Source organism: Zosterops lateralis (genome assembly GCF_965231275.1).
Source record: "Zosterops lateralis genome assembly, chromosome: 1".
In the NCBI taxonomy this organism is placed as follows: Eukaryota; Metazoa; Chordata; class Aves; order Passeriformes; family Zosteropidae; genus Zosterops; species Zosterops lateralis.
This window is the reverse complement of record NC_139762.1, coordinates 70,350,972-70,365,679: the sequence shown is the minus strand read 5'-3', so window position 1 is coordinate 70,365,679 and position 14,708 is coordinate 70,350,972. Positions and strand designations below refer to the sequence as shown.

General features: G+C 40.0%; 1 protein-coding gene across 1 annotated transcript in view; it reads left to right on the top strand.

Annotated features, from left to right (window-relative positions):
- PHLPP1 (PH domain and leucine rich repeat protein phosphatase 1) overlaps positions 1–14,708 on the top strand; it is a 135,162-nt gene that overhangs the window by 104,604 nt on the left and 15,850 nt on the right. Inside the window, exons 9-11 of the mRNA XM_083870625.1 lie at positions 1,235–1,330; positions 5,123–5,278; positions 13,525–13,725. Of these exons, the coding sequence (XP_083726751.1) occupies positions 1,235–1,330; positions 5,123–5,278; positions 13,525–13,725 (453 nt within the window). The remainder of the gene's footprint in view (positions 1–1,234; positions 1,331–5,122; positions 5,279–13,524; positions 13,726–14,708) is intronic.

Below are 14,708 nucleotides of genomic sequence, written 5' to 3'. Positions count from 1 at the left end.
CATTTAAAGTGATAATCTTGTTCATTAAAAAACCTGCTTAAAGCACTCAAGCTACTGAGAGTGATCATAACAATCAGTGAGCTAACCTGGGCTAGCAGCCATCAACTTGTAAGTTTCATCAGCCTTGAGATACTCACATTGTCCTAAATGTAACACACTGGTGTGACTAAATAAGTGACTTATTGAAAAGCAATTTTTGTAAAGCTGTGTTCCCCATTTGTTAATGGAATTGGTACAGAATGCATGATTTTGATCATAAAACCCTTTTTGTGCTTCATTGCAGTGATGGCATTGTAACTAAATGGGTAGGGTGTCCTTAGCTTTTTGGCTTGCTTGGAATTTGGGAAATTTGTTTGAGATCAGAAAGGAAGCTATCTGAGAAGAGGGGTTGGGTTGCCATTGCATATTTTGATTGAAGACTTTTTCAGGAATAAAATAAAGGGTGTGAGTACATGATTGATTTATATTCATCCTTCATAAGCATTCTATTCCTGAACTTCAAGTCTTCAAGTGCCTGACTATTATTTGATACCCAGTTTGCATCTGTGTATTCTGACTGAAGTAGTCATTATGTGAATACATTTGCACACAATCTCCTCCATGTATCTTGTGCTGCTAATTTTTGTCTTTAAGGCAGGATGCAGGAGTGGCCCACAGTCCCTATTTGTATGTTTTTGGAAACCTTGCCTCCAAGACGTTAGTTTCCAGAAGGGTTCATTTCTGTGAAGACAAATGCAAGAAAAGTGAAACAGTTGGCTTGAAAGATACACTCTAATTTTTTTTTTTGCTCTGTTCAGTGAGATAGCAAAAGGATGGTAGAATGGATTTCAGTGAATTTGAGGGATTGAAGAGCTATTTCAACTGTGTGTAAGGTGTGAATATCTTCTGAGGAGTGTCTCAGAAATTTTCTTCGTCATGGAGAGATTTCAGCTTTGGTACTCTGATACTCTTAATAGTCCCCTGATAATTTGCAAGCATTTTTTTGTTCCATGGTCTTAGTGACTGCACATATAAGGAGATAACACTGCAGTTAGCTTTCTTGCCCCCTCACTCAGGACCTGACTGCACTGATAATGCCCTTGCAGAAGGATGGATGATACAATCTCACAGGCAACATGCTATGTAGCAAATTTGTTTCCTGAGGGTATCTGTATCTCTCTTGAAGCTGTATTCTTAATAGCTTTTATATCTCAATTATACTTTAGTTACACCTCTTGGTGTTCTTTATTCATAGAAATCACCTGGAAAACCTGCCTGAGTGGGTGTGTGACAGCAGGAAACTGGAAGTGTTGGATGTTGGCCACAATCAGATACGTGAGCTGCCTGCCCGGTAAGTCTTGCAGACCAGTTGCACAATGTGGAACAGGATAAACAATTCAAAAATAATTGCTGACTCAGTGTTTGGCTTGTTCCAGTGACTGTCAGGGCTGTTTTATCTTTTGTTTGATTTTATTTTTACCTTGTGGGGTGTCATCATGCCTCAAGCTTCCACCTAGTCTTTCTTCTTTTACTTTCATGCAGAGAAAGTAGTGCCTTTGAACTTTAAAGCTGTTCATGTGGCTGTTCAGGCAGGAAAGCCCTTCATTTTTAATACTGAATATTAAATATTTATAGCCATAACTTTGCATGACAGTTTAGAGATCCAGTGCTTGTAACTTAGCTTCAGTGATGCTTGGAGACTCCAGTTCACAATTCATCCTGTTTGAATCAAAAAGGGTTTAAAGTAGGGAAAGCCTCATCAAGCAAATAAACTCCTGCAAGGAGAGCAACTGCCTTCACTACCAAGATGATCCCTTTTCAAGAGGTCTAAACTTAAAATTGATAAATATACATGATAGAAAAGAAGTCAAGAGGAAGCAAAATAGGAGTCGAGTTTAAATAATAAATGAATCTTGCTATTATTTGTTCTAGAGAAAGCTGTCTGTTCCAGGTGAGTTATACTGCTTAGGTGGTGATGTTGGGCATGTTTAAATTTCTGCCTTCACTGGAAGAGAGCTGTCATTTTAGGTTGTTCTGTACACTTTGAAAGAGATGTTGTGAAAGATGGTGATGTATTGTGAGCTACTAAATCACAGAATAAACTGAGTTGGAAGGGACCCACAAGGATCATCAAGTACAAATATTTTCCTTAAGGAGCTGTGCAGCACAGAAAAGCATCAGAAACCAGGAATGATAGGTTTTTTTCTGGGTCAGGTGAACGTGTAAGATGGTGTAAGCTTGTCTGTTTTAGTGTCAGAAATGGGAAGAGAATAGATTCCAGAAATACAGGCAGAAGAGGATGTGAGATTTACCAAGCAGAGTAACAGACTGATGGGCAGACTATTAATCCCTCTTTTTTTCATACACACACATGAAAAAATGAAGCTGTGCCTACTCAAAAGGTGGGGGTGCAAAAGTTCACTCTTCTTTCATTTGCACTTCATAACAGCCAGGACTTTCCAGGCATACCGGATATCTCTGGGAGATTAATGATTAGCTGAAATTAGGTACAGTCAACATCCCACTTGTCTCTCCTGCCGTCTTATCATTAACCCCAGGAAACAGCTTATCTTTGAAAGTTCTTCTTTGTAGTACATGTCTAGATAGTTTAGCTCCTAATAAGTCAGCTCAATTTTAGGGTCTGTTCTGTTCAAAAGGCAGGCTTTGAATATCTGTTAAACTTTAGGGGAAATTTGGGTCTGGACTCAAATGCAAATGGCTCAACATGCCTGAGTATCAAGTAAATGCAAGTAAAAGCTCAAATAAGTGTGTTCAAGTGCTGCACTGCTGTGTATTTTTTTTTCTATATAGAATAGCATTCTGAAAACCTGTGAAGTGAATCAGCAGGGCCCTCCTAGGAGGCTGCTTGTGACACTTAAACACAAATGTTCAAGCCTTGTGTGACCAGCATATTCCTGGTAGGATGAAGGTTGCATCTGATCTAAACAAACTACACTTGATGCTGTGTGTTTGCCTTTTGAAACAGAAAAATAGTCCTTGAAAACAAATAGTTGGAGCAGTTGAGATGGAGGTTTCTGTACTAGCATTTGTCTCAATTCAGGAAAAAGGGAGAATGTCCCTTGGCCTGTAATGAAACTGTTTTAGCTTTAAAAGTACTGAAAAATAACAAAAAGGGTACTCGGTCTTAGCTATGCAGGACCAATTCATAAAAATCATACTGCTAAAGGGAAAGGAAATACTTCAGTTAGGAGTTGCCAAAATGACCTTGTTGACATCAGTGAATAGATACTTGGTTTTGTTCCTTTTTGTCTGTTTTTTAAAAAGATCTGTTTGTATTCAACATTGTGTTCTCTTGAAGAGCTGCTTACTAAAGGAACTAGTAGAATGCTTACACCAAACCATGTTTTCTGAGAAGATGCTGATGATGAATGATGTGCTTGTCCTTAGAATTTATTGATTTCACCAAAACTTCCAGTGGGAATTGGGCAAGTAGGAAAGCTGCCTGCATGGAGGAGCAGTCCCAGCATCTTGATTCCCCACCCAGCTTGAGAACTAGGCGTCCCAGGCTCATCAAGAGCTTGTTTAGTTAAATGCTCTTCAACCTCTTTTCAGCCAGCCTGGGTCCTTCAGTGCATGTGTGACTTGAAAAATAAGAGAAAGCAAATTTAAAAAAAAACAACAACCCAAAGATTTACTCAGTTCTTCTGAATTATGGAAATCTCTGAGGATTTTGCCACAAATTGAACTTTAAAAAAAAAAAATTAAAATGGTGCTGCTCCCACCCATCCCCAAAAAAACTCAAAGGGATTTTTTTTTTTTTTTTGGCTGTCAACCAGTTCTGCTTTTTACCCTGATATTTGGGATTGACAATATTAGGTAGTCTCCACAAAGGCAAATCCATAACTGAAAGATTTTCAAGTAAAAACAGAGTAAACCAGAAATGGTTAAATAACAAATACCATAATAGATAGGCTCATTACTTTGGTAAGTTTTTTCACCCCGTGTTGAGCCTTCTGGAATGATAGGGCTGGCTGTTGACTTGTATCCATGCTCATAACTCAGACAATCCAGCCAAGTGAGATAACTGTTAACACTGGCATGCAGATAACGGGAGTGACGGTATCTGTCAAGGGGAAAATACTCAGCCTACTTGATTGATGATTCTGGCACAATAATCCCATGACCTGATGCATTGTAGGGAAGGGGCAGGGAGGCTTGTTATGTGTATTTGGGTCATTGTGACAGAGGGAAGATGATTTTTGCTTTAATGCTGAATAATTCGAGAGTATTTGATTGAAGCAGGTCAGCATGTTGCATGGGCTCACCAGATTAAACAGTACAGTAGCAGGCATGTAAGACAGATGTAAGACATGTGGCAGATGAGGAATAATCTTTTTTTCCTAATTTGCTGAAAGTGACTTCAGTTCAAAATTGAGAGTTGCTCTGTTTTTGGTGTCTTTAGGTTCATACCCTCATTCCATTGTTTATCCTGTGAATTTAAGCTACACTGTTTGATCAGAACAGCTAGTTTTCTCTTTATGTTGCCCTCTTCTCCCCTTCCTTTCTCCCCAGCCCCACAAAAAATGGAGCAGGGGGGTGGGACTCGAGGTCATCTATTGCTTGTAAAAGCTCAAGAAAGTAAAGCCGATTAGATAAATTTCATTCGCCGTAGAACTGGAAAGGAGGTTTTATGTAAGTCTGGTATTAACAGAAAAGAAAAATTGTGGGGGTGGGGAATTGCATTGGATTATGAGTCAGCACATGATGAGTAGAGCACTATAAAGCTTGTGGGGTGACTGGTGATTTCACCCCCACTTCTGAAGTGTTTGCATTAGCTAGGGGGATCCCACATGTGCAGATTTCTGCAGCCTTTGTTAGCAATTACCTCCTTCACCGTCGTACTTCTATATTCATGTTTTATATAGTGCCATAAAATAACCCTTTGTCACTACTTTCACTCCTGAATCATCTGTGAACCTCCTTCCCCGTCTCTGAAAACCTTTTGAAGAAGTTGGTGGAGGGTGGGAAGACGTTCTTGGATCCGTGCATAATTAATCCCATGTCTGCTAATCAGTTGACTGAATCACTTTCTTGTAATGAACCATGATACCATATTTAAATCATCAAAGAAAATCTTCAGTTTAAATTTTTCTCATTTTTGGTGTTTTTGCTTTCTCTTCAGGTTGTTTAACAGTAGTAGCTTGCGGAAGCTGCTGGCAGGACACAACATGTTAGGGAGGCTCCCAGATCGGCTCGAACGAACGCAGGTGGAGGTCCTGGACGTGCAGCACAACCAGCTCCTGGAACTGCCATCTAACCTGCTTTTGAAAGCAGACAGGTAAATTTATAAGGAAATGAGATCCTTTTGACTTGCATGTGATGAACCTTGTTTGGCCTGTTACTTCCTGGTTCAGAGGGTAATCTGAGGTTCCCCGAATTTGAAAGTTGCCAAGCCTTGTGTGGTAAGAACAGATGTCTACCCAACTCACCAAAACAGATTCTTTTTATTCTGGTTTTGTTTCCTTATATGGTTGCTTCTTTTTTCACACCAAGCTCCTGCTGAACACCTACTTCTTGAAATCTAGCTGTAGAGTTAAGCACATGCTATTTTCTACTACATATACTGAAATGGTTTAGTGGCAGTTTCTTTAAATACATATTTCTTGGGCTTGTTTGATGAAGTGTGAAAGCTTTTTTTTTCCCCTTCAGTCAGAGGCTAGAACTTATTTATACCTGTCAAACAAAACAAAATCTGTGCATAAGGCTGTCAGAATAATTTAGTTATTCCCCTGTCCCTGCTTTTTTAATTTTTTCTATGCTTTTTAAATGTTTGTCACTAATTTAGCTGGTGTCACCACTTGATCTGCTTTCTGGATTCTTATTTTTATTCTGCTGTTTCTTTAGTATCAGAATCTTCAAGGTTTTTGGTTTTTTTCTGAATATGAGCATATCCTTCAAGTGACTGTGATTGGAATATAGGAGATTGGTAGCATCATCTGGGGATTGGTGGATGGGCTGGCCCCACTTGGTGTCAGCATTCCTTGCACCTCTTCGCTTCCACATATAGTCATGGGATTTCTGAGGGCTCAAGGCATGTATAATTTAACAGACTGTGAGTTTGTGTGCTGTGGGGTTTTATTTCTGATCCTAGCTGTGACAAAAGGAATGCATAGCTCCTGGCTTTTTTGAGAGGTACAGAAGCAAAAGGGGTGGTGATCTTGCTGGCAGAGCTCCTTTCCCAATTAAGAGTATTGCAAAACCGCTCCTTTTATAATGATGTTAATTCTGTCAGGAGCCTCTGGTTAAATTTCCTGGAATTGACTTGGAGAATTAGGTTGGTGGTTGAGATGCTTTCTAAATAAACTCTTTCACTGTCCCAAATTGAATCTGTTGACTTGGAAAGAAAATAAACCTTTAAGTAATTTTCAGAGAGCTCCTGGTATTTTGAAAGCAATGAGAGAAATAATTTTGCAAAATATGTATTAAAAACAGTTTGTAGGTCTAGGATGTAGTGTAGTGCAATTTGGGCAGAGAGAGAACCTGGCTTTTTTTGTGCTGCAGCTCATCTGTAGGCAGAGGTTTGTTGGTTTGTTTGTTTGTTTTTTATGATGCCAAAATGAACAACTACAAGCTAAAACAAGGACTGGGGATGGATTCAAAGAAGTTTATTAGGAATATGCTGAAAAGAGGTAGAATATTTTGAGTAACAGTGTTAAATGACTGATTCAGGCTTGGGGATTTTTTTTTACCCTTTTCCTCTCTGCAGCTTTTGAGAAGTACAGGCTTTGTTTTTTCAAAGTCTTCTACAGATCTTAACAAAGTCATGCACCATCACAGGAGATAAAGAGAGCTTACCCATTCTGACATCTCATCAGCAATGCAGCCTCCCCTGCCTGTGATGATAGTAGAAGCAGTTAGCTTGGGTAGTGTTTTCCCTGTTGATCTCTACCCTTTAACTGGTTTAAGATGGTGTGGCTTGTCCATGCTGGTTCTCCTATCACTGCTGCAAAAGTGAGAATTCTGAAGGAAAACAGGAGTACAGATTAATATATTACTGTACAATGTTAGAGTGTTAGGTTTGGAATTTCCTACATAAAATTTCTTTGCTTTTGTTTTCAAATGCTTGCATCTATCAGCAGCTAAGTGTCAACAGAAATGGATCTGGAAAGGCGTTCAGGAGATTGTTTTGCTTTTTAAAAAGGTAAAATGCTTCTCTTTTCCAAGCATTCCCTGGGAAGCACAATCTGTACTGCCAGACGTGCCAAGAGAACTGGTTCTCCTAAGAGGTGTGCCATGGTCTCTCTACCCAGCGTGTAATATTGGACAAATCACTTTACCTTACAGAACCTTTATCTCTGCATAAAATGACTTGCCTTTTACAGCCTTGAAAAGATTTGGGTTTGTTTTGGTTTGATTTTTTTTGAAAGGTACTCGGGTCTGTGCAACTGACAGATGATATCTTGTCTGGATATGAAGTCTCATGCTGTGAATTATAAACACTTTCTCTTTCTCAATCCTGAGTATTTGACAAAGTGGGTGTGAAGTGCCTTGGGCAAACTTCAGCACAAGCACTGGTGGGCTTTGACATCTAGAACATCTGAGGAAGGAAAGGAAATCAGTGCACTGGTGCACAAAGAGAGAATTTCACTTCCACCAAAAAAAACCCACCAAACCCCAAATACTGAAAAATGTCAGTTCTCTTCATAAAGGAATCTATGAACATTGATTTTTTGCCTTAATCCTTCAAAAACCAAAGAAAACATGTAATTTTCTGCTGAAGAGTATAATTAGGGATATTTTGTTGGTCTGCTTTTTAATTAATTTTCTATTTTAAACTCTTAGTCAAGGAGAAATTAAGGACTAGCCTATGAAACATCTCTCTGACCGAGACAGAACTTGGTTCTGTTTATTGTACTGGAAGTATGCACATCTTGATCATGTTAGCAAGGATTTCTCTTGTGGGGTGGGGATTTTCTTGGCAAGATCAGTGCTGCAGAGGCAGCCAGATAATCTCTTCCTTTCTCATTACCATATGCTGGAAAAACAGAATTCATGCAAGTGCTGCAGCTGATGGGGAAAACTCCCAAACTGAGTCCTGAACCTTTTTTCGTGCACCTGCATTCCTGAAGCTTTTCATTTCTATCCTCTGCCGCATCTGTTGTGATGCCTCTTTCTCTGTCTGATTCTTGTTTAGACTTTTTACTGCCTTCCTTGAGCAGCTTGCAGGCAAACTACCATTTAATGGCATGGAAACAGTTGCACCAAGTGCTCTCCAGATGAGACCAACGAGCCTTCAAGAGCTTTAGCTGGGTACAGTAGAAAAGCAGTGACAGTGTCAGGGCAGGGTTAAAAATGGGGAAGCGCAGTGGTAAGATGTGCAAGTGTTTGTCTCTTGCCTAAGTGTCCTTTCCAGTTAGAATGAATGTTTTCAGTGTCAACCCTTAAAATAGCCATCTGACTTCTTAAAGCATTTGTGTGGTGAAGATGTGTAGCTGTGATGTGCACAGCTTAAACCTTGGGCTTTGTTTTGCAGTGTCTGGTAGTGGCCAGCTGTGATGGTTAAGCCAACGTCAGCTATTCAGAGCTTGTCTAGACTCTGCGTGATTTTTGTTTTCAGCTTTGTTCAGCTGTTCTTACCTCATTTGATTTTCTGTTTGTTTTGAATTTTATTTGTTTTGGGTTTGGTTTTTGCTGGAGTTCTGGAAGGTGACCCAGTTAAATTTTCTCTCATTTGATATTTGCCATTTCCACCCACTGTGGCTGCATCTTTGTGATGCAAGGATTCAGTCCTATCCTGGATGCAGGGGAAGTGTGAGGGAGGAAACCAAGTCAAATGAATGCCAAATGCTCTTTGAGTGTTTGATGCACATGCTTGTGTTGCAGAAATGCTTAGCTGCACTTGTCTCTTTGTTGCTAGGTTAAGGATTGCAAGCAGGTCACTTTAGAAACTGGGGAAATCCCAGTTAATAAAATAGCTAAAGATAGTTGAGAAAGTAAGAGCGGACAAGAGAGCAGCAGTTAAGTGGTTTTTTTTTGGCAGTCCATCAGGAGGAAGGGGATTCATTTGAATGTTTCCGTCTTTTAATTTATTTTATTTATTTTTTAAAGAAGAAATACTCTCTTCTGCACAGGCTGGCAAAACAGCTTTGATTTTCCGCCCTCCCTCTCTTTTTCCCCCCAGACATGCTTAGCTTACAGGATTCTTCCTCACACACCTGCTACCACATTCATAAATTATTTTAGTCTTAGGCAATCAGAAATTGAGGGCATGTCTCTGCAGAAGGCATTGAAGAAGAAATTTTGTATTTTGATTGCTCTGTACTGATGGAGATCTTGGGACATGGGCCAAACTGGAGATGTTGATTTCTCTGCATATTCTCTTTTTGCAACTGCAGTGTTCTTTCCAACTCTTATCAGTAGTTGCAAGCTAAACACAGTGGTTTTGATTTGCTGCCACTTCACCAAAGAATGCCGTTGTCTCTGTTCCTCTTTTTAGTGTCAAACATTCCTAAGCTTTTTGGAGAACTTACATTTTTTCAGTGATGGCTGTGTCTTACCCAGCAAGGCAAGTTTGTCATGCTCCTTCAGAAAATGGTGAGGAAATAAGAGATTTCCCCCATTTCTCCCAATTGTCTGTATTCAGCTTTTTTGTGTGCTAGTGGTAGGCATTGATAGGCAAAGTTCAAACCTTTTTCAGTTTTATATAGAAGATATTCTTCCTCTGCTTTTAGAAGTTCAAATTGAGATAGAATCTTCTGGGTATGAATAGGAAATGGATATGACTGCATATTTTAGATGATTTTACTTGAATTAAATCCATGTCCTTGATTCTAGCCTATTCTCTGGGATAATCTTATTTCTTATTTTGTCTTTTGGAGAAATTAAGTTCTGGCAAGGGACTTCATACCCCAAAAAACCAAAGGTGACTTATTCCAGCCAGAGATCACTGTTTATGTTATTATTCTAGGGGAGAATATTCACCTTGTGAATAATTCAGACATCTCTGTGCCAGCACCTTCATTTCTTTCTTCATTTGCGACGCTCTTTTAGTACTTGTTAATTCATGCTTTCCTGGCTGTATTGTGCTCTGGTATGTGCGCAGGCTGCTGAATTCAGGTCCTTGTAATGATGCTGTAGTTCTTTTCATCAGCTTGTGGTATAGTGTGTGGGTGGAATTGGAAAGGGGAAACAATTAATTTTGGACTGAGCTTTAATACTTGACATTCTGCTTCCATCTGATAAGCAGTATGAGTGGGATATCTTCAAGGAACACGAATCAGTTTAAGTCCATGCACAAGAGAGATGGGAACAGTTGTGCCCAAGTAAATTTCCGCTCCTCTGGAGGGCATTTATAAGATGTGCCTTCTAAGGCAGCAGCTGGCACATTGCACAGGGATGAAGAAATAGAGGAGCGGAAGTAACCTGGAGGAGGACTTCTGAGTTAAATCAGTGTGAGGGAAAACCTGATGGGCAACTACAGTTTTAGGTTTTGCTGGAGTTTTTTGGTTGTGAGGTTTTTGTTCTGGGGTTTCTTTGGGTTGTTTCTTTTTTTGTTTTTAACATAAGATTATAGTACAGAACTGATAAATCTTTGGCACTAGCAATCTGATGGTTCATTCTGTTCTCTGCCCAAAGAACTTTATTTTATTTCATTTTTATTTTTAAATCTTGACAATACCTTGAAAGAATTATTATTTCAGAATGTTTTTTGTCATTTTAATGTGACAGCTGGTCTAAAAACATGTAAGCAAGCAACACACTCATTTCCAAAAGCTGATTTAATTCTAATTATGTCATCTAGAGACAGAGATGAGTGTGTGACTGTTTTGACCCTGACTGCCAGTTGTTTGAACTGAGACACCCTCCTACCACAGGGTTCCTGTTTTGAGGTGTTGGCAAGACTTTTGCTAGTCACCTAAACTCAGTTCACAACAAGGCACTAGCCTGTAGGTTAGGATGATGGGGATTTATTTCCAGTGTCATTGTATCACTCCCTATAAGATTTAGCAAAAGATCAGGGTGGGGGGGATGGTGTGTCTGCGCAGAGCATCAGCTCTTCTCTCTCCCCCATTGGAGAATACATGTGTCAAAACTCATTTTTGACAGGAACACACAGATTCCACTCACTTTTATTACCAGTAAGGGAACAAATTGAAATCTCTTGTTACATTTCACCAATGATGAAAGTTTATTAAAAACAGAAGAATGATTAATTTTTCTTTTGAATTTAAAATGGCTACAGTATAGTACACTCTATGTTTCAGCTGTATCAGAGTAATGTACCTTTTCTTAATTGAGTAATGTACCTTTTCTTAATTGCAGCTTTTAGTTGTACTTTGGGCTAGCTGTTCCTGGTCAGACTTCATAGCCATAGACTACAATGTTCTCTAAATTACCTCTTTGGCTGCTGGTACCTGTGAAATGCTCCAGGTTATTCTCATGCAGCTTGCAAGAACAAAACTAAGATAAAGGTTCTTCCTCAGAACAGCATGACTTTTCTCAGGGTGTGTTTTTCTGTCACCTCTTATCCCCATTTTTCCTGTGACAACTCACTTTTCCCAGCAGCCTTAAACCTAATTGTTACTTAAGCATTTCCAGCTCAAGCTGAAGATGACCATTTTGTACTATGAATGGTACAAAAATTACTGTGGCTTTTATGTCAATCAAAGTGCCTTTATTGTGTGGAGCGGGAAGACTATCAGGCACATTAGATTGAAGTTGCCAAAGTAGTAACTGTCTGTACTTTAGTAATAGCTGTACTTGCTGCTGTTTAATTAAGCACAGGATCTGTTGATGTGTATGCTTTGGTTTAATGATCCAGCCTCGAATGAGCTTAGTATATTTTTAGTTTGTAGCTAAAGGGTGAAACTGAGCATCTTTTTAGAATAAATAAATAAATTTTAAACCCCTTTCAGCTGCTTATTTCCTTTTTTTGTACTAATCCTTCCTCTCCTCCATTCCTCCTCTGGATTTTTAACACTCTTGTGAATAATGAATGAGCCTGAGGATTAAACTGTGTTTCTCTGAAGTGGACTCCTCTGTCTATATGAAGCAGCTAACCTGGTTTCAGTTCTGTGCTGAGAGGCTTTTGCTTCTGATGGAAATAGTGGGGTTTTTTTTAATCCTTTGGCATTCCACGTGACTCCTGTAGCATGTCTGACCCTTATTTACTGCTGAGCAAGTTTGAACCAGCTGCTACTCCTGCAAATCCACTTCATTCATTAATAGACCTTAAAGGTCAGTGTGGACTCCTGCGTGCATGGGAGCAGCCATCAATATTTTATGACTTTCTCTTAAGATCGATGACAGGAACGCACCTGCCTTTTGTGTCCTGATCAGTGGGCTTTACAGGCTTGAGACAGCACATTTATGAGTCTTTTTTTCTTGAATACAGCTTAACCCACTGTAGCTGCCTGTTCCCATTAGTTGGCAGGAGCAGGACAACCTGGTCTGAACACGGTTGCTGCAAGCTGGCAAGTCCACACTGTTCTGCATTGCTCCAAGGCAGCCTTTCCTGAAAACAGAAGGAAGGAAGAGAGGTCCCATACCTGTCAAAAAGGCATGGTCATGCCGCAGTTGGTTACTAAAGGATAAATGGTGTTATTTTTTCATTTGTTTGGAATTGCTGGTGTGAGTTCTAGCCATCAATACCTACAGTGCTGCTGCGATCACCATACTCCCCTAACAAACATGAATCCTCTGCCCACAGAACGTCACTGGCAGGAATGGGCAGTGCCTCTAGCTCAGCAGGTCTTGTTCCCACCCTCAAAAAGGCCTTTGGGGGAGAAAGAATAGCTCCATTTCTCCACTCCTCCAGTTGTTTCTTGTGGTGAGACTGCAAAAATCACATGCTCCTGCTGTGTTGGGGAGCAGGGGAAGGGCACTCAGAAAAGCTACGCAGAGATAAGGCTCTCTTGCTACACACATCAGCTAGCAAGGATGTAACTTAAAATTTAATTTGCTACTAGCACTGTCTCTCTTTAAAATCTAAAACACATTACTGCTTTCTCTCAGGTTTTGGTTTTTGTTGTGATTGATGCATCCTTTTTTATCCAAATATTCAAAGAGTACTTTTCATATTTTGTAGTTGCTCTCAGGCCTGCAGGTTTAAAAAAAAATACTGTCTGCCCCTTAGACCATATTTAAAATCCTGAAATCTTGGCTGGCTTTTTTTACCATTGACTTGTTTAGTCACTTGAAAGGCAATTCTCATGGTTCATTGGTGGTGAATACAGAACTCATTTTTACCTCTAATGAGTATGGAAATGATATGGTTTGTTATTGCTCTTACCCGTAGCTACAGCTGTAGTGATACTGGAGAAACTGAGCTCTTGCTAACAGGATAGAGGCACTTCGACATACTCGTTTTGGTGTTTTGTTCTTACAAATGTGGTCATTAAAAATATGCTCAGAAGTTTTGCTCATGTAACACTAGACTTCTGGTCAGTCATGAACTTGTTGCTTTTGACCTTTACCTTATGAGTATCTTAAGTTAACTCTTAAAAATAGAGATTTTTATTTATACTTCAAGACAAAACCTGCAGGATGTTTGACTGAAGTCCCTTATGTAACTTCTCTTTGCAGCCTGAGATTTCTTAATGCTTCTGCCAACAAACTGGAAATGCTTCCTCCAGCCACCCTTTCTGAAGAAACCCATAGCATCCTGCAGGAGTTGTATTTGACCAATAACAACCTCACAGATAAATGTGTACCCTTGTTAACAGGCCACCCACACCTGAAAATCTTGCACATGGCTTACAATCGCCTACAGAGCTTCCCTGCAAGGTAAGGAACTCGTTTCACTGCCTCTGGCCCACGGGTGGGTGGGCATCATGAAGTATTTTCATAGCAAGAACGGAATTGCACAAAAATGTGGTGGCAGAGGCTGCATTTTGGGTGTAGTGGTACAGCAGTGGGTGGATTCCCCACTTATGCCCTCCTGCACATTGCTACCCTCTCTTGCAGTACAGACAAGTGAGTGATGCTTGTTACTTGGTGAGTTTTCATGGTGCTTGAAACTCTTTTCAGCTGGACTAGTTCAGCATGGTCACTCTATGCTTTTGGAAGTCAAGCAAGGAGGTCTTCTGTTCTTCCTGGCTTGATAACTTTGCTTACACCTGGTGAGCTTCTCCTCACAAGAGGTTTGTGAGCACAGCTGTCTGGAAACGTCCTCTGGAAGTGGACTAAACTCCACTAGGGAAAAATCCTCTCAACTCCAGAAGGAGATTCTGCCTTGGCAGCAATTTCTGTGCTTTTCAGTTCACTCTGTTTTAATCAGAAATCTTTCAAGTGTAAGATGTGCTGTAAAACTGATGGGGTACAACCTTGAAAAAGAGATGCCAATAAATAATGGAAGAGACATCTCTGTCCTTGTGTGATATTCCGAGCAGCTGGGCTTCAGCAGCAAGGAGAAGGGACAGAAATGAATTCAGGGGGAAGGGCTGAGTGGGGTGCTAGGAGGAGGGGAAAATGTGGGGTGGAGAGATATAGTGAGAAACTAGGGTTGATAGAAAGGGGAAGAAAGGAGGACAGAGTGAAAGTGAACTGGTGAGTAGGGGGGATGCAAGTAAAATAAGTAATTTGAAAGGTAGCATTAACAAATGCTGACGGAAGAAGTACAGATTTTTTTCCACAACTGTGTTAGCATCTGACATGAGGAGAGCTGACAGGCACTGCTGTGAACAAGAATCAAAGTCTGTGATTTTGTTCTCTTAAAGTAACAAAAACCATTGCTCTTATCACCACTTTAAAATAAAATATGTGTCTAT